Below are 19338 nucleotides of genomic sequence, written 5' to 3'. Positions count from 1 at the left end.
TTCAATAGCTAGACACTTGAAATAAAGAGGCCAGCGCAGCCAAGTGCCGAGTCATTAATCACTTCCCTGTGAGAACACTAACCCTAGAGGCACCCTGAGACATTTGCTGCCAGTAGGCTGAAAGGTGAGTCTCTCCTTCCGTACTACCTCCCAACCCATCTTTTCCTCAGTATCTTTCATATGTGCACATATTTTCACAATACGCACACTCTCCAGCAGCCCAGGGTTTCCTTCCCAAGGACTTGGTAAAATCAGACCCCTAACTTTCCTGTTTGACTGGCTTACAGAATGTGGGTTTAATTTTATTAAATAAGACTATTGTTTCCTTAGACAAGAAATAATATTTAGAACAGTCAGAAGCACAGAAATCCCTTTCCATTAGCCATCCTCCTCAATAGCAAATATTAATCAGTAACTAGCTTAAAAAAAGAGAGATCACTGAAAACTTTGTGTCTGTTTCTTCTTCCAGCAGGCAACAGGAAAAAGAAAAGAGAAAAACAAAAAATAGAAAACAAAGGTGTCCTGATGATGTTAGGGATTATACAAAATTATGGCTTGACATAATCCCCTTACTTTTAGAGAAGCTGACAGTAAAATGGAATTGAGGGATGGGGGATCGAGAAGTAATCTTAATTTAACCTCAAACCTCAGTCTTAAATAAATGTGGAAGTTCTTATTTAACTGACCTGCATAAACAGCAGCTGACTGTTGTAAAGATTGAACCTGCCCACGATTGCATCCATATTTCCGATTAATTTCTTTTAAGGAAACTTCACTGATTAAATCTAATAACACAAGACTGGTAAAAAACCTGGAAAGTAAACCACCAAAATATGATAAGAGATCACTTTTATCTACAATAAAGGTTTAAGTAAGTACGAGCCAAAAAGGCAAGAGAGGTTTACATTCTGAAAAGATTCCTAATAAGATATAGGATTAGCGGGCAAAGACTGAGCTCAATGTTTGTAAAGTAAGTTCTAACACATATTAGTACTATAGTATAGAATTTAATACTGCACAACAAAAATATTTCGTCTATGGTTCAATACTGCTAACCGATTTCAAAAAATAAGACTTGTTTTAAGAAATATGATGACATAAAATTGAAAACAACATTTAATACAGTTATATGGTTATCCTATCTAATAAAGAGGGAATATGCTAACTGACCCTCACACAGTTGCAAAGATGGCGGCGCCCACAGCCACAAGATGGCGGCACCCAGTCTCCTCAGCCCCCCAGCCGCCCAGGGCTGGCCCAAATGACAGGTAAGCCTCGGATAGCAGCTGCCCAGTCACCCAGGGCAGCCCAAGGCTCAGGTAACCAGGGCTGGTCGAGGCTTGCGCTGCCAGCAGTGGCAGCAGCAAAAGTGTGATGAGGCTTCGCCTTCCCCTGATCACCAGTCGCCTCCCACTTCTGAGGGCTCCTGGGCTGTGAAAGGGGAGCAGGCTGGGCTGAGGAACCCCCCTCTAGTTCATGAATTTTCCTGCACTGAGCCTCTAGTATAATTATCCTATATAATAAAAGGCTAATATGCAAATCAACCAAACTGTGGAATGACCAGCAATTATGATGCACACTGACCACCAACAGGAAGATGCTCAATGCAGGAGCTGCCTCCTGCTGGTCAGTGTGCTCCCACAGGGGGAGTGCCACTCAGCCAAAAGCCCTGAGCCAGGCTGATGGCTGGCCAGCGCAGCAGTGATGGTGGGGCTCTCTCCCTGCCTCTGCGGCAGTCAGACATCCCCCGAAGGCACCCAACTGCGAGAGGGTGCAGGCCAGGCTGAGGGAACACTTCCCTCCGTGCATGAATTTCATGCACCAGGCCTCTAGTATTTCAATAAAGTGAAAGAATTTGAGTATAAAAAAGTTTTTATTTGAAAGGCAATAGTGCCACAAATTATCTAGGTATATGAATCCTACAAAACTTACTCTTGACTATATTATAAATAATATATTAGAGACTAATGCCTTAAGAAAAAAATAATTGTAGTATATTTCAAAAAAATTAAAAGCCTATACAATTTCCCAACTGAATCTTTTATTTTTTTTTCAGCTGAATCTTTTATTGACTCTTCTGCAGTAGTTAATTAATCACTTCTATGGCTATCAGGAACATCCTTTCCTAATGTATCTTAATTCACATTTTCTTTAAGAGGAGGAATTAATTAAATGTTCTATTATAAGAAGTATTCATATATAATGGTTTCTAAACTACAAGTAGCAAGGAAGAAACTAATATATTAACAAATTCAGCACATACTAATACAGTAAACTTTAAAAAATTACTATATGGAGCCAAAAATTTGATTTTAATGACAATGAAAGCGACTCAAGAAACTGAACATCTACTGCATATTTAATACTGTATTAAATACTCCTTGATACTTACCTTTTATGGATGGCCATTTGCCGGTGTTGTCTCTCAGTTCTGGCTACTATTTTTCCCTTTACACAACGAGCCAAGAACCCTTCTTCAACTCCAACTAGTTCTGCCACCCGTTTCATAGAAGTTGGCAACTTTTCCCACAAACAGAGAAATCGATACCAATCAATAGTAGTCCAATCCTCAAACATAGGTGTAACCTGAAGGAAAAAAGCATCATCATTAGCTAAAACTATTGATTACAAAAGGAACAAGTAAATATAAGTGTCATATTAAAATCAAAAGAGTATCTATACTAATAATAGAGGAATATGCAAATTGTCCAGGAAGCCATCACAGTAACAGTAACAACCGAATAGCAGGCTGGCAGGATGTGTGGGGCAACAAGGCTGGCAGGGGGGTTAGTGAGGGATGAACAAACGACAGAACAGCAGGCTGTGTATGGCGACCAGGCCTGGGGAGGGGGGGGGGGTACAGTTGGGGACAACCAAGCCAGCAGGGGGGCAGTTTGAGCAACCAGGCCAGCGGGGGGGGGGTGGAGGGGGGCAGTTTGGCAACCAGACCAGCAAGGGGGGCAGTTGGAGGAAACCAGGTCAGTAGGGGGAGCAGTGAGGGATGACCAGGCTGGCAGGGGGGGCAGTTTGGGGTGACCCTACCAGTAAGGGGGGCAGCTAGTAGCAACCAGGTCGGCAGAGCGGGGAAATTGAGGGTGACCAGGCTGCAGAGGGGGACAGTAATGGGCAACCAAGCCAGCAGGGGGGGACAGTTGGGGGTGACTAGGACAGCGGGTTGGGGGCAGTTAGGGCTGACCTGGCCGGCAGAAGAGTGCTGTTGGAGCAATAAGGCCGGGGGGTGGGGGGAGAGAAAGCTGGGGGCAACTAGGGTGGCAGGGGGGTAGTAAGGGCAATCAGGCTGGCAAGCAGAGGTGGTTAGAGGTGATCAGGCTGGCAGTGGGGGCAGTTAGGGGCAATTAGGCAGCAAGCAGGTGAGCAGCTAGGAGCCAGAAGCTCTGGATTGTGAGAGGGATATCCAACTGCCAGTTTAGGCTCGATCCTTGGACATCTCCCAAGGGGTCCCAGATTGGAGGGTGCAGGCTGGGTTGAGGGGACCCCCACTCTTGTACATGAATTTCATGCACCAGGCCTCTAGTTTAAAGATAGAAACTATAAATGTGATAAATACCTCATTTATTCATAAACAACTCACAGCCAAGAGAAAAGCAAGAGACTACCAAGCACATAAACTAGATTTTACAGTATCCAAGAACTTTAATCACAGGTACTTTTAATTTCAATATTCTAAAAGTTAAGTACCTTCAGTATTTTATATGATGTCTAAGAATGAGTCAGGAAAATAAAAATAAAAATTTTTAAAAAGGAATGAAGGGAAGGAGGAATCAATAACCACACTTGCGACAATATACTAGTATTATCTAAAATGCCCTGGATTCAAACCTGTAAGACATGCAAAGAAACAGAAAAGTGTGTACCAAATGCAGGGGAAAAGCAGGCACAAGAAACGCTTTTGAGAGGTTCCTGATGTTGGAAGACTTCAAAGCAGACATTATAATTTTGATCAAAGAATAAATAAAACCAGGTGCAATGAAATAAAAGAAGGTCTAATGGCAACATCTTATTAAGTAGAGAATATAAGTAAAGAGAAATATATGACTTAAAAATAAGAAATAAATAGAAATTCTGAAGTTGAAAAGTACAAATAATTCACTATGGAGCTCAACAACAAATAAGCCAAAGCTGGTTTGGCTCAGTGGATAGAGCGTCGGTCTGCGGTGAAGGGTCCCAGGTTCGATTCCAGTCCAAGGCATGTACCTAGGTTGCAGGCACATCCCCAGTGGGAGGTGTGCAGGAGGCAGCTGATCAATGTCTCTCCCTCATCAATGTTTCTAACTGTCAATCCTTCTCCCTTCCTCTCTGTGAAAAATCAATTTAAAAAAATAAAATAAATAAAAGTCTTAAATATTCAAATAGTACAATACATGCAAACTATAATTTTTTTTTCATTTAACTTAAAACATAAATATATATTGATTTGCCAATATTTTGAGCTGGAGTCAAGGCCTTTTTATTTGAGTGTTGAATCTATTCATTAGAATTTACCATTGCTTTCTTATCAATACAAGATGTTTTCTTAGAGTATCTTTGATGCTCAAGATTCTACATATTTTTTTCTTCCCATTTTCACCAATATGAAAGTAAAAAAACAAACAGAACTTACCAGGTAGACAATATGCAGATCATTCTCTAAAACAAAACCCTTCATTGCTCTTTGGAGATCAGCAAAAATATCTAAAGTATCAGCTGGAGAAAGTGAGGAAGAAAGAGTTGCCGACCCAAGATGTGTTGGATGATACAGTTTTCCTAGTTTGGGGGTGGGGAATAAAAGATCAGATGTTGAAAATAAAACAACATAGTCTTTTTGTATTCTGTAATTAACCTTTTAGTCTCTGATAAATTTTACAAACAGAATCTTGTTTAATGCATGGATTCTTTATGAGCAGGCTCTATTAGAATTGTCTGATGTTGCTGAACACAACACTGACTTACTAAAAATGAGTTGATACATTCCTCGAAAAATTAATTTCCTTTTATTAATCAGTCACACATCTAATTCACTAAAGATGAAAAAGTGAGTAAACTGAATCTAAGAAGTCATAATTACCTTTTGTTCCATCACTAGCTTCAGTAGTCTGGATGAATTCATTTTCTAGCAGCCACATTACACAGGCCTCAATTGCTCCAAGTTGAACAGGATCTTGATTTTTCTGAATTCCCCGCTTCCCTTCTCTCATACTTGCAGCCAAAAATGTGCAAGAAGCATAAGTCTGCATATCTTGTGATGTACTTGCCACTCCACCAACTATTATCTGATACAAGAGGTTTGAAATTTTCTGTAACTTTTTAATAAGATATGCAGGCCCTCATGATATAAAATAATGAAGTGATTTTTATTCTCTTAAAATGTTATCAGCATCTTAATGTAGAGAGTTTTTACTAACTCCATTCATTAGAAATGTAGACAACATATAATGATAACATAAAAAGTATTCCAGAAAATAAGTGAATCAGTGAAAATAAGTGAATCATTATCTACTGAAATATGGAAACTAACAACATATATAAAGGATGTTGTGATGGCTCATGGCCAACAATCAAAATAGTTCTTCTCATTCTTCTTTCTGAAGTATGTGGGCATAGAGAAGTCCTAGTATGGAATACTTCCTAACCAGAAAAAGGGCTGGGAATAGGTGTAGAAAAAGATGAAGTCATCTGTAGCCGGTTTGGCTCAATGCATAGAGTGTTGGCCTGCAGACAGAAGGGTCCAGGGTTTGATTCCGGTCAAGGGCACATTCCCAGGTTGTGGGCTTGATCCCATTAAAGGGCGTGCAAGGTGCAGCTAATCAGTGATTCTCTCTCATCATTGATGTTCCTCTCTCTCTTTCTCTTTCTCTCTCTCTCTCTTTCTCTCTCTCTCTCTCTCTCTCTCTCTCTCTCTCTCTCTCTCTCTCTCTCTGCACTGGGCCTCTAATAACTATATAAAATTGGTTGTTTCCAGTTTTTTTCTTATTACCAATAGTGTTATAATAAACATTCTTGTACCTTTAATTTGATGTAATTTCACAAATAAATTCCTAGGTAAAATTCCTAGCTGTAAATTTGCTGGGTAAATGGCTATGTGCATTTTTAAAAATCTCACTAGGTATGAACATGTTGTCCTCCAAAAGAGTTATAGCAGTATATGAGAGTGCCTACTTTCATCTTCCTTACCAATCCCAAGTTAACAATTATTTTCCTTCTTTCTTTTTTAACTGAGAAATAAAGCATCAGTAAAGGCATCAGTTCCCAACACCACTACTAAAGTCAATAGCAAGATATGCATGCTGATATATGAATAGAACACTTTTCTGGATGAATTAATGAAATATTTAAAGGGGGTTACCTTTGAGGACTATAAGTTTTATTTTTCACTTTAAATCTTTCCATACTGTTTGAAATTTCTAGTCATGTGTATTTATAATTTGGTATTATTTTAGTGTGAACAGGTATTATCTAGATGGAGAAACTAGAGTCCATTTTTGTCACCTTTATTCATAAATAAATAAGACCATATATAAAAAGTAAAAGGAACCATCTGGTATGTGGACTTTAGTGCACTGTTGTGAATGGATTGATATAGCACTATAGTTGTATTAAATTCCAGGAAATATATATATAGCCTAAGCCAGAGCAGCCGTTCAACCATTCAACTGGTCTCTATGATGCGCACTGACCACCAGAGGGCAGATGCTCAATGCAGGAGCATCGCTCAGCTGACCAACAGGCATCAGACACTGGGTTCATGGCTGGTGAGCGCTGCTACAGTGGCGCAAGCCTCTCCTGCAGACACTCTCCCTGTGCGCCCTTTCCCCATCTGGACTGGGACCAGATAGGGAACAGCATCAGGACTGACTGGGCGCAAGCCCGTGGCTGCTTCTCAGTCACAGGTGCACTGGTATTGCCCTAGGACAGGCGTGCAGAGACCACAGTGAAAAGCAGCAAGCCTACTGAGCAGCAGCAGCAGCAGCAGCAGGCACAACGGGACCAGGATGAGCAGGAGCAGCATGGCGCCTAGCCTGGGCTCAGGCTCCAGCTCCTCCCTGGCTGCCTGCCACTTCGCACACTACTATCAATATATCCCTTGGGGGATGTTGGACTGCCGGTTTTGGCCGATCCCCACAGGCCATGCTGAGGGACCCCACTGGTGCATAAATCCGTGCACTGGGCCTCTAATAACTAATATATAAAATAGAAGAGATTCAGACTTGGGAAGTCTCTAAATAACCTCATAAAGAAACACAAGCTAAGATTTTTTCACATATAAAGTTCTACCATTGAAGCATAGGTACAAAAGAGCAAGTGGTAATTTAGCAAACAGCCTTACCTCCAGAATAGCTCTTATCATGCTCGGAGTTACTTCTTCTCCTTCTCGTCTTCGCAAACAGCTCCGAACAGGTTTTAGAGATCCTTGAACTAAAGCTGTGCCTTTTGATTTCTCAGAGTTCTTACAGATTAAGATACTCTCACCTATAACCAAGAAAATGATATGTTTGCAAAATATCAACACATTTCCATAAGATACTGGCTAAAAAGAACTTAATTGGCTTACTCATTTTAAAGGAAATAATAGATGATAGCGAATGTCATGGTCAAAAATTATTGCTAATGTTTTATTTTGTGGACTTTGGATTGTAGGGGATTGGAATATATATGCCACACTAAAATATGCCACTTTCTTCATATTAAGGATTAATTTGACCTGAAGGCAACTGGAAAATGGCAAACACAGGAAAAAAGCTCTTTGCCCTCTTTCCATTAGCTTAGAAGCAAGACATATTTTTTATCACTCGAAAATTATGTAATTGTCTAACCACTATGCTGTGCACATGAAACTAATATAAATAATATTGGATGTCAATAGTAATTGAAGCCAAAACCGGTTTGGCTCAGTGGATAGAGCATCATCCTGTGGACTGAAAGGTGCCAGGTTCAATTCTGGTCAAGGGTATGTACCTTGGTTGCGGGCATATCCCCAGTAGGGGGTGTGCAAGAGGTAGCTGATTGATGTTTCTCTCTCATCAATGTCTCTAACTCTCCATCCCTCTCTCTTCCTCTCTGTAAAAAATCAATAAAATGTATTTTAAAAAATAGTAATTGAAAAATAATTTTCTTTAAACTTAAAAAAAAAAAATGGCCCTGGCCCTAGCTGTTTTGGCTCAGTGGATAAAGCCTTGGCCTGTGGACTGAAGGGTCCTAGGTTCGATTTCAGTCAAGGGCATGTGCTTGGGTTTCAGGCTCAAATCCCAGTAGGGGCATTCAGGAGGCAGCTAATCAATTATTCTCATCATTGATGTTTCTATCTCTTTCCCTCTCCCTTCTTCTCTGAAATCAATAAAAATATATTTTTTTAAAAACGGCCCTGGCTGGTGTTCTCAGTGGTTAGAGATTCAGCCCACGCTCCCAAAAGGGTTTCGGGTTTCATTTCCCATCATGGGCATGCATCTCAGTTGCAGGTTCAATCCCCAGCCTCACTTGGCGCATATGCAGGAGGCAACCCATCAATGTTTCTCTCACATCAATGTTTTTCTCTTTCTCTCTTTCTCTCTCCCCCCTTCCTCCCCCTTTCCTTCTCCTGTCCTTCCGCTCTATTTAAAAGCAATGGTAAAAATAGTCTCAGGTGAGGGTTAAAATAATAATAATTTTAAAAATAAAATAAAACCCCTAAGGATAAGTTGGGTATATGGCCAGCAGCTAAAGATTTTATGTTCCCCAGCTTCCAATGAAATTGAGAAAAGTAACCATGTGACTAATTGTGAGGAAAAATACTTTGCACATCTTTAAAAAAATATTTTCTTATTTATTTCAAAGAAGGGAGAGGGAAAGAGAGACATAGAAACATCAATAATGAGAATCATTGATCATCTGCCTCCTGCATGCCCCCTACTGGGGATTGAGCCCACAACACAGGCATGTGCCTTTTACCAGAATCTAATCTGGGACCCCTAAGTCCACAGGCCAACACTATCCAGAGCCAAATGGGTATCCATCTTCTTAAAAGGGTAGAACATGTTCTTAACTTCCTCATCTCCCCTTCTGGATGTCTAAAATGCAGATGTGCTGACAGAAACTAGAGCAATCATCTTGCACCATGGGATAGAAACCACATTGCTGAACATGGAAAAACAAACTAGAAAACTTGGTCGCTGACACTGGTGTCACAATATCAACCCCAGACTGTACTGGTATATGAAAAGAAACTAACTTCTACCTTATTTAAACACTTGTTATGTTGGCTTTTGTTACAGCACTAAACTTATATTCTAACTAATCCAGTCACTAATAAGTTATAGTCAATTTTTATAACCTGTGGTAGTTAGGTTCTGTAGCCACCACAAACTGAATTAGGGAATATTGAACCCTTGCTCCTAGGGGAGATTCAGGCTAGTTTCCTGCTATCCTCTAACTCAACTTTTGCAATAAAATCTTGTCTTAAGTATGTTTCTGTCCAAACAGACCTTGTTTAATCCTAGAGGCCATGGTACGAATAGGCCTTCCTTCCCCTGGCTGCCGGCACCGGTTTTCCTCCAGCATCCAGTTTTCTTCCTTCGCTCTGACTGCTGCCTTCCATCTTCGCTCTGGTTGGAGCCTTCAATATTCGCGCTAACCAGAGCACCACTTCTGTAGCTCCCTCTGCCCCTCACCCTCTCTCTCATATCAGGTGTCCTGCCTGGCCACTCTGTGCCTGCATGCGTGCTGCCCAGAGGCCCAGAGCAGCTGGGCAGCGGGGCCACCATCATCTTTGTTGGGGTTAATTTGCATGCTCACTCCTGATTGGCTGGTGGGCATTGTGGAGTGATGGTAAATTTGAAAATTTCTCTTTTATTAGTGTAGATGTGCTATTGATTTATTAATATTAAACTCACAGTCAACAGTACTATATCTCATGGCTGAACAAGGCTTATCTACTGTGTTTCCCCGAAAATAAGACATCCTCCGAAAATAAGACCTAGTGCATGGAAAGATAAGACATCCCCTGAAAATAAGACCTAGCGCAACTTTGGGAGAAAAAATTAATATAAGACACTGTCTTATTTTTGGGGAAACAGGGTAGTACACTTATTTCCCCTATACGGCACATCACAGCCTTCTTGCACTTAGGAACACTAGATAATAACTGTATTTCAGCACTATGCTTGGGGGTCATGTTAAACAGTTAAGTCACCAAAAAGCCCAAAAATATAAGACTGTGGCACAAAATAGACCATAAAAAGGATGCTTGTTTACAGTGTGAGAGCCAAAGCAAGAGGGTAGAGAGCCATGTGTGCTTCCAGAGACTCAAATTCTGGAAAGCCCAACAAGTGTTGATTTTATATGAATAAAATTGAGTAAATAAGCAAATTCATAAATATGACATCCATCAAATATAGGGATCAACTATATTTAGGGACCTCATATGGCAAATCAAGTTATTCTAAATGTCACTTCCTTGGTATACTGCCCAGCTTTTTGTTCCCAGAATACCCACCTGTTTTCTCATTAAGATTGTCCCTTTTCTCCTGGATATGCAAATTCACTTCAATAGCCACAGAACTGTTTGCCTATGCATGTGAAATTTGGTATAATGTTGAAGTCAATAAACTACTTCCTACAAACAGAAAGATAGAGTAACAGAGAATGTTCCTCCAAATTTTTATTTATTTATCCTTATTGAAAGTATTACAGATGTCTTTAATGTTTGCCATTGTAATTATGATGTGTTTTGATGTGGGTCTTTTTGGGTTCATCTCCTTTGGGATCTCTATTTCCTGGGCTTGTGTGACTTTTTTCTTCACCTGGTCAGGGAAATTTTCTGTCATTATTTCTTCAAACAGATTTTCTAGTCCTTGCTCAATTTTTTCTCCTTCTAGCACCCCTATAATGCAGATGTTATGTCTCTTAGTGTCCCAAAGCCCCCTTAAAGTCTCCTCTTGCTTTTTAATTTCTTTTTCCAATTGCTGCTCTGAATATGTATTTTTTTTCCTACTTCATCTACTAATTCACTGATTTGGTCCTCAGCTTCTTCTAGTCTACTGTTGAATACTTCCAGGATATTCTTTATTTCAGCTATGTCATTCTTCATTTCTGCTTGACTCTTATTCATTGTTTTAACCTCTTTTTTTCATGTTGGTATAGTTCTCATTAAATTTCTTATAATTAGTTGCTTATAGTTCTCACTAAATTGTTTGAGCACCCTTGTAACAATTACTTTGAATTATCTGACAAATTGCTTGCCTCCATTTCATTTAGTTCCTTTTCTAGCGACTGCTCCTTTTATTTCATTTGGTGGTTCTTTGTCTTCCCATTTTAGCAGTCTGGTAGTCCGGAGTGTTGCATGAGGCAGGCAGGGTCATGGAGCAGGTCCATGTGTCCAGAAGTGGCTGGTTGCACCTGATTGCAATGGTGGGTCCAATCTTCCGGTGACAATTATTAGGCCCCTGGTCACTGTGCAGGTCCATGCACCCATGGGCATCAGGACACATCAACCAGGTAGTGTCAGGTAGCAGGGCCATTTGTACAAGGGTGCTGGGTCAGGCACAAGCAGTTGAGGTGGCAGTTTCATGCATCATAGGGCATTGGGTCATGCTATCAGTACCAGGCACACTATATCAGGATGGTGGGGGCCAATATTCTAGGGGCACTGGACTGGGCATGCTGGAGAGGGTAGCAGGTCCCTATGTCCAGGCAGGCAAAGTGTCAAGGTGACAGGGAAGGCTGGGTGCTGCTGGTGGAGTGCTCTACTGATGGAGGGGATAACTGGACACTGTTCCACTGATGGAGGAGGCTGGCTGGGCTAGGTGTTACTACACTGGTGGAGGATGCAGGCCAGACGTGTTCTGCAGGTGGAGGGGGAAGGCCAGATGCTCCACTCACAGAGGAGGAGGGCTGGGCACCCCACTCGCCAATATGGTGGGGGTAGGCCAGGCACTACTTATCAAGGCAGCTGGGGGGGTCCACCAAAGCACACTGAGCTGCTGTCTGGTCTGTGTTCAGGGGGCTTTGGGAACCAGCATTAGGACCAAGAGCATTTGTCTGTGGCCTAGGAGCCCTGGGACAGGGCTGCTCCTCACAGCCTCCTCCCTGGAAGACCCTTTGGAGAGAAGCATGTGAAGAGAAGCACGTGGCCAAGCAGCACGTGGCAGCCAGTAACTCCTCTCCAGGAGCTCCAAATTCGCCCATCTCCCTCCCTCCCCCTCCTTCCCACCCACAGAACACTCACACACAGGCATCTCTCACCTGTTCACACTCTCACCCTCATTCCAGTCCTGACCTCCACCATGTTCCAAAGTAGATGTCCAAAATTTCTTTAAAGTTATAAGACTCATAACAATTCAACACACCCAGAATAATGTATGGTGTTAGAAATAATATACATATTACATATTATTATAAATAATAATAGTATAGTGATTTTTAGTTCCTCATTGCTTAAGACAAAACTTTCATTAGGACTGCTGATAACATTATTATTATTATTTGCTGATGCAATGTAAGAAACTGAAAACTTTATTTTTAGAGCTAGCACCAATTAAGAGAGGAAAAGATGGTATGCATAGTTCCTATTCCCAAAGTGTGAGAGTGCTTCCCAGCTCTCAGCATCACTACTTGAACTCTCTCTTAGACCTGAACAATACTAATATCCATGAAAATTACTCCTTTCACCCTGGCCGGTATGGCTTAGTTGGTTGGAGCACTGTCCTGTACACCAAAAGGTGGTGGGTTCAATTACTGGTCAGGGCACATACCCAGGTTGTAGGTTCAATCCCCGATGGGAGGCAATCAATCAAAGTTCTCTCTTTTATTGATGTTTCTCTCTCCCTAAAATCAATTTTTAAAAAAAGAAAGAGTCCAGTTGGCATAGTTCAGTGCTTGAGTGTCAACCTATGAACCAGGAAGTCATGGTTCAATTACCAGTTAGGGCACATGCCTGGGTTGCAGGCTCAATCCCTAGTGAGGGGCAAGCAGAAGGCAGCCAATCAATGATTCTCTCATCATTGATGTTTCTTTCTGTCTCTCCCTCTTCATCTCCCTTCTTCTCTGAAATCAGTAAAGTTATATTAAAAAGAAAAAAAAAGAGAAATGGACTTCATCAAAATTAAAGAAAAAAGGGAAGAAAATTACTCCCTTCATTAACACTAAATAAGAGACTATACTGGAAATTAAACATATTCTAGCTAATGTGATAATTCACTTGATTAAGATAATACTAAATCATTTCACAGTATATAATACAAAAGAAAATCTTAATTCCACCTAAGTAGAAAAATCAATGGTTGACAATATATGAAAAAATGACTTACATAATTGGTAGTAAGTAAATCCAAAAGGATGACATTAGTGTGTTAGATAACAAACACAGCATAATGAGAACTGGGTTGCCAGGAAATAATCAAATTTCAAGTAAAACAATATTGTCCATCTGCAATGCTATTGAAATTAACTTCAAACTCACCTACTGTGTCTACTCCTTTCCTGCCAGCACGTCCAACCATCTGTTTATAAGTAAGAATATCTAGAGTTCGACCACTGAAAATAGGAGTCCGAATAATCACACGACGTGCAGGTAAATTCACCCCAGATGAAAGAGTAGAAGTTGCTGCCAAGACTCGAATCTGACCTTGACGGAAGGCTCCTTCAATGATATCCCTCTCCTCAAAAGTAAGACCTAAAAAAAGGAAGTTACAGTAAGATGCACAGATGGACCTTGAACAACACAGGAGTTACAGGCACAGACCCCACACATAATAGAAAATCCATGTTTAACTTTTGACTCCCCCAAAATTCCTATTGTTGACTAGAAGTCTTGCTAATAATATAAACCATCAATTAACACATATTTTGCATGTTATATGTTTTTATACTGTATTATTACAATAAAGTAAGCTAAAAAAAGAAAATGTTAAGAAAATCATAAGGAAGAGAAATACTTTTATAGTACTGTACTATATTGATACCATAAGTTTACATCATCTGTTTACAAGATGAATTGTCTGTCAGTACCTATATCAATATTGTCTCATATGATACAAAACACTATAGATAGTATATGTATTAGTAACACTAGACATCAAAAATGAAAGATGTGCCCAGCCAGTATGGCTCAGTGTTTGAGTAACCTATGAACTAGGAGATTACGGTTCGGTTCCCAATTGGGGCAGATACTTGGGTTGCAGTGTGGAGCGTGAAGGAGGCAAGCCGATCAATGTTTCTCTCATCATTGTTGTTTCTATCTCCCTTTTCCTCTCCCTTCCTCTCTGAAATCCATAAAAATATATTTAAAAAGAAAGAAAGATGTAAGCCTGGCCAGTGTATCACAGTGGATGAGCATCAAACCATGCACCAAGAGGTTGCTGTTTCAATTCCCAGTCAGGGCATATGTCTCGGTTGCAAGCAGGAGGCAAGCTGATGGGTATTTCTCTCTCATCAATGTTTCTATCTCGCCCTCTCCCTTCCCCTTTCTCTAAAAATCAATAAAAACACGTGTTTTTTTTTAAATGAAAGATGTAAAAAAGAAACTTATTTACTTACAGGTATAACAATTTATGCTCTAATAAAGCAAGAGCAATACAATTGTTTGAAGGCAGTCTATGATTATACTAAATACAGTAGGTCCTAGGGTTATATCAGAGTTACGTTCCTATGGCAGCAACAAAATGTGATTTTCGCTATAAGTAGGAACCCACCTACATAAGCACCTACCTCACTCACATGGAGCACATACACAGCAGTAATGAAGTGAAACAGTAAAAAAACAATTTTTTAAGTTAACAGTTCCTGACCTTTACTTGTGGTAAGTAAATAATAAAAAACATAAAGCACATATGTACATACATCAATGTACGGAACTATTTTTTTTATAAATAAATGGGAGATGGCAACATAACCACGAAACGATGTATGTAGAGTCCGACGTAACCCAAGGACTACTCTGTAGTCTAGTCTGCATCCTAATAAATAAACTGTTATAAAATATTTATGGCATATAGTAACACATATTCATAAGACAGTAGAAACACTGTTATAGTTTTTTTAAACCAATTACCTATTATAATAGCCTGATACACATTAGCATATTGTACAGTAATGTAATTTTTAAAGCATTTATAAAACAGTAAGAAAACTAACACATTATTAATTTTACAATATATATCATTCACCTTATGCCTATGTAAGTATAGGCTATCATTTCAAAACAAGTCTTGCTCATGATGAATAATTAGGCAACGATGACCCAAAAACGTCTCATACAATTCCTGTCACACAGTTATATTTTCACATGAAGACACTCACACACATACACAACAGATAAGTTCATTCAATGTATGGCATAATGGTTATTTATTACTCATGAAGTGGAAGTGGATCATCATAAAAGTTTTTAGTCTCATCATCTTCACACTGAGTAAGCTGAGGAGGAGACGGAGGAGGGTTGGTCTTGCTGTCTCAGAGGGGGCAGAGGCAAAAGAGGTAGAGGAGGTAAAAGGGAAGGCAGAAGAGGCAGGCACACTCAGAATAACTTTACAGAAAGATATTGTAGTTTCTGACTTTTTTGCGTTTCATTTCTCTAAAAATGTGTCTCTGTGGTACCAAGCCTTCCACTGTCTGCTTTAGTTTCAGTGCCCACACCATAGAAAGGCCCATGCTGTAAAAGAAGCCAAAGCAGACTTAATACCTGGAGCCCTTCTGCCAGGTGTCTAATGTCAGTTTGTTTCCTGGAACTGCTTCTTTCTGTCTTCTTCTGACATTGGTTCGGAAGCACTCGTCTCCATCAAGTTATCTTCTTCAAGATACTTGAAACTCTTCACCGCCCCCCCACCCCGCCCTCCACCTTGGCCATATTCACAATCTCTTCCATGGTTTCTTTGATTGGCTCTGACATAAATCCTGTGGAGTCATGCACAACATCTGGACAGTTTTCTCCAGCAGGAATTCATTGTTTTCAGGTTAGATGGCTTTCACAGATTTCTCTGTAACAACAATAGCATCTTCATGATGTTCTATCTCTCTTCCATAGTGTTCACAGTTTGTTTTTTCCCACAAAGTCCCATGTGCAATGAGCCTTATAAATCCTTACTATCCCCTGATCAGGAGGTTGAATTAAAAGCATTGTGTTTAGGGGTCAAGTAGACCACAACAACCCATTTAGTGTTGAACTCATAAGTTTCTGGCCGGCCAGGGACATTGTCTAATACCATAAGAATCTGATATGCTCTCAGGGGCCTATCTAAATAATTGTACAGGATAGCAAAAAAAAAAAAAAAAAAAAAAAAAAAAAAAGTCCATCCTGCTCCTATAATTTAGAAACCATCGTTAATGTCAAAAGAAGAGCTGGGAACTAGGGCCTCTACACTAGTGCAAATCAGAATCAGAAGTTGAACAGAAGGGAAACGAGTGAACAGAACTATAGCAAGTAGCTCACATGCCAGCGATGTGCAGGAAGGGAAGGGGTGAGCAGGCTGTGGCACTCAGAGAGAACTGAGGGTGAGCTAAGGGCCACAGCGTGAGCTGCTCATATGTTCAGGGTGAAGAGATGGAGGCCACAGAGGCTGAGGGTCCATTCCCAACCTTCACACTCCATAGCTGGCACAGGTTGGCAGCTACTGTGGTAGGCAGTTCTCTGGAGACTCATGAGGGTAGATGCAAAGGTAGCAGTACTGGGGCTGGGGTGGGGCTCAGTTTCTAGCTCCACACTCAGCCAAGTGGGTTCTGGGGATGAGGTTAGAGTCCTGTGTGCTCTGGTTCCTAGGCCCCCAATTTCTCTCCTGAGTCTGTGGTGAGCCCAGTATTTGTACCTCTCTTGGCCAGGCACGGACACATAAACACCATATACATGGAGCCAGACAGCACTCAGAGAAGCCCTCCATGGCAGGTGGACAAGATGGCAGGGCAATAGATATCTCCATCCTGGGGCATATGGACCCTCCCCAGCCTTGTCTAGTTGTGCACCTGAGGGGAAAGCTCATCCTCAGAGCCCTCCTCAGGAATGGGCTCTGGGTGCCTTGATGCTGACTGTCCATCTTCAGTCCACTTGCCAAGGGGCAGCCGAGAGAAGTGAGAGGGAGCCTAGGGCACTGTGCCAGGATCTGTGATGACCCCATAATGCCTCTGGAAGCCCCCTTGCAGGGCAGTGGTCTCAGGTGCTCCAGGCCAGGAAGCAGCAACACAGGGATAGCTGACAGAGAGGGAGATAGGTTGGGGGTGCCAGGCACCCTCTCCTCCCTCTTCAGGAGCACTCACCCCACTGTCATCACTCTCCTGGCGGTGCCACACATTCCTCTCAGGTTTGGCCTGAGCCTGCTGCTTGTGGAGCTGGTGCATGTAGAGGGCATGCAGGCTCATTTCAGTGGATGTATATTCCGACAGCACCAGGCTCTGCAGCTGTCCTTCCCACACACTGCTCCAGGAGCTGGCTGTCCTGGCATGATACTGGGCCTGTCATGGTGCTGGAAGCCGGGCCTGTGGAAACTTGACCAGGTTGCACAGGGCAGAGACAACTTCAATCCTGTGCCTGGAGCCCGGCAGGTCTCTGGGAAGTGAAGGGCCATGGCAAGATGAGCCAGCTGCCACATTTGCAATAAGGCTCAATGGCTCAGACTGTAAGGACTGGATGGACATAGGACATTTTCAGGGAGTAGATCCCCTTGGGCTAGGCTAGCAGCTACTCCATCCTGCTGAACCTGCTCCTTGAGAAAACTCAGGAAGGCTGTCCTCTCACGTGGTGGCTGCCAGCCAGGTTGGTGATGGCAAAGTGCATGAGTGACAACTGTGCTGTCACTTGCTGGTACACTGAGGCCTTGGTCTGACCAGCAGATAGCCACTGGGGATGCCCATACTGGCAAACATCCATTTGGGTAAAGGAGCAGGTATCTCCAACATCAATGACCTCCACAGTGAAACTGCATAAGTCTATAATTTCCAGGGCCCGGGATGCAGGCAGAGGGTGAGGGTGAGGAGTGTGATAATGGGGCTCAGTAACTCCTCAGGATGAACACTGCCTTGTACTGGAAGAGCTGGGCAAACTTGTTCTGGGTCTGTGAACAGTGGGCATTACCCCGTCAGTGGTCAGGCATGTAGTGGGTGTGAGCGAGGATCACGTGCAGCAGCTGCTCAGGGAAGACCCTCATGTGCTGGTCCGGGATAAAGGACCTGCAATGGTCACAGTGACCCCCAGGAGTGTGACAGTGGTGAGGACGTGTTCCACAGCTAACACATCTTCGTCGTAGATGGTGAGGACAATAAGCACAGCCGGGATGGAGCCGGCAAAGGCACATCATTGGCCAGCAGTGTCAGCAGAGGTGATAAGAAGCAATTCATGTACTTGAAGGCTGGCTTGTAGCCACAGTTCAGACGAGTCTGCAGCTCATGTTCCAGCTCGTTGAAGTGGCAGAGGTAGCAGTGGCCATAAAGCGACCAGCAACGTGTTCCCAGAGCCCCAGACTCCTGCTTCAGCACCTCAGCACAGCTGAAGGCACAGAGGATCTGCCAGATGAGGATGAGGGGCACAACAGGAAGATGGCAATGCCAATCCACAGGATGCGGTTGCTGAGGCGCTGGGCCAACTCTAACTGTTGCCCCCCACTCAGCCTTGAGGCCCCCCACTCATTGAGAAACAGAGTCAGGACTCCAGAAGAGGATCAGCTCAAAGTTGTACTTGAGGCCATAGGTGAAGAAAACAACCTCCCCCAGGCCAGGCAGGCGGAAATGCAGGGGCAGGAGAGATTTGTTAACCACTGGCATACAGAATTGCCATAAAATTTAAAATAATATATACGCAAAAGCCATGAGATCACTTTTTTACTGCAAAATCCAATTTACTGCAGAGACGATCTGTTCACAAGAAGATGATTAGTGTCACAGGCATTTTTTTAAATATATATTTTTATTGATTTCAGAGAGTAAGGGAAAGGTAGATGAAACATCTATGAGAAATAAGCATTTATTGGCTGCCTCCTGCATGCCCCCTAGTGGGGATCAAGCCCACAACGTGGGCATGTGCCCTTGAATGTAATAGAACCTCGGACCCTTCAGTCCGCAGGCCAAGGATCTATCCACTAAGCCAAACCGGCTAGGACGTGTCCTGGGCATTTTAAGTGCTCCTCACAACACTTGCGCAACAGCAACAGGAGGTGGTGATGAAATTATTACATTGGTACACTATGTACTACAGTTAAGTTTATGCAGTTATGACTTAATATCTTATCTTTACATTTGTTTACATTTCTCTCCACTGCAAATGGTTTCATGTATGGTCTAAAAGTATTTCTTTGTGTTAAGTTTTGATAAATTTTAACTTTTTATAATAGATGTGTCTATTTTTTATGGTAGTAAATGGACTAATACTATTATTCTATATATTAACCC

At 42.0% G+C, this 19338-nt stretch overlaps 1 protein-coding gene and 1 pseudogene across 5 annotated transcripts in view; both read right to left on the bottom strand.

The window, feature by feature from the left end:
• The window catches only part of POLQ (DNA polymerase theta), an 84321-nt gene that overhangs the window by 48536 nt on the left and 16447 nt on the right, over positions 1-19338 (bottom strand). For 4 of the 5 annotated variants that reach the window (XR_004989678.2, XM_036448289.2, XM_045583958.1 and 1 more), the window contains 6 exons: positions 13430-13642; positions 7325-7467; positions 5066-5270; positions 4622-4764; positions 2393-2586; positions 687-811 (listed from right to left, as the gene is read on the bottom strand). Coding sequence is in view for 4 of the 5 variants with exons in the window: in XM_036448289.2 (XP_036304182.1) it covers positions 687-811; positions 2393-2586; positions 4622-4764; positions 5066-5270; positions 7325-7467; positions 13430-13642 (1023 nt within the window). In the remaining variant the exon portion in view is untranslated. Of the gene's footprint in view, positions 1-686; positions 812-2392; positions 2587-4621; positions 4765-5065; positions 5271-7324; positions 7468-13429; positions 13643-19338 lie in introns of those variants that run through there. The other variant, XM_045583960.1, reaches the window with a different exon arrangement.
• LOC123652639 lies at positions 16622-19329 on the bottom strand (annotated as a pseudogene).

The sequence above is a fragment of the Pipistrellus kuhlii genome, unplaced genomic scaffold (assembly GCF_014108245.1).
Source record: "Pipistrellus kuhlii isolate mPipKuh1 unplaced genomic scaffold, mPipKuh1.p scaffold_m20_p_2, whole genome shotgun sequence".
In the NCBI taxonomy this organism is placed as follows: domain Eukaryota; kingdom Metazoa; phylum Chordata; class Mammalia; order Chiroptera; family Vespertilionidae; genus Pipistrellus; species Pipistrellus kuhlii.
The sequence above is the reverse complement of the archived record's forward strand: the minus strand, read 5'-3'. Positions and strand labels throughout refer to the sequence as shown.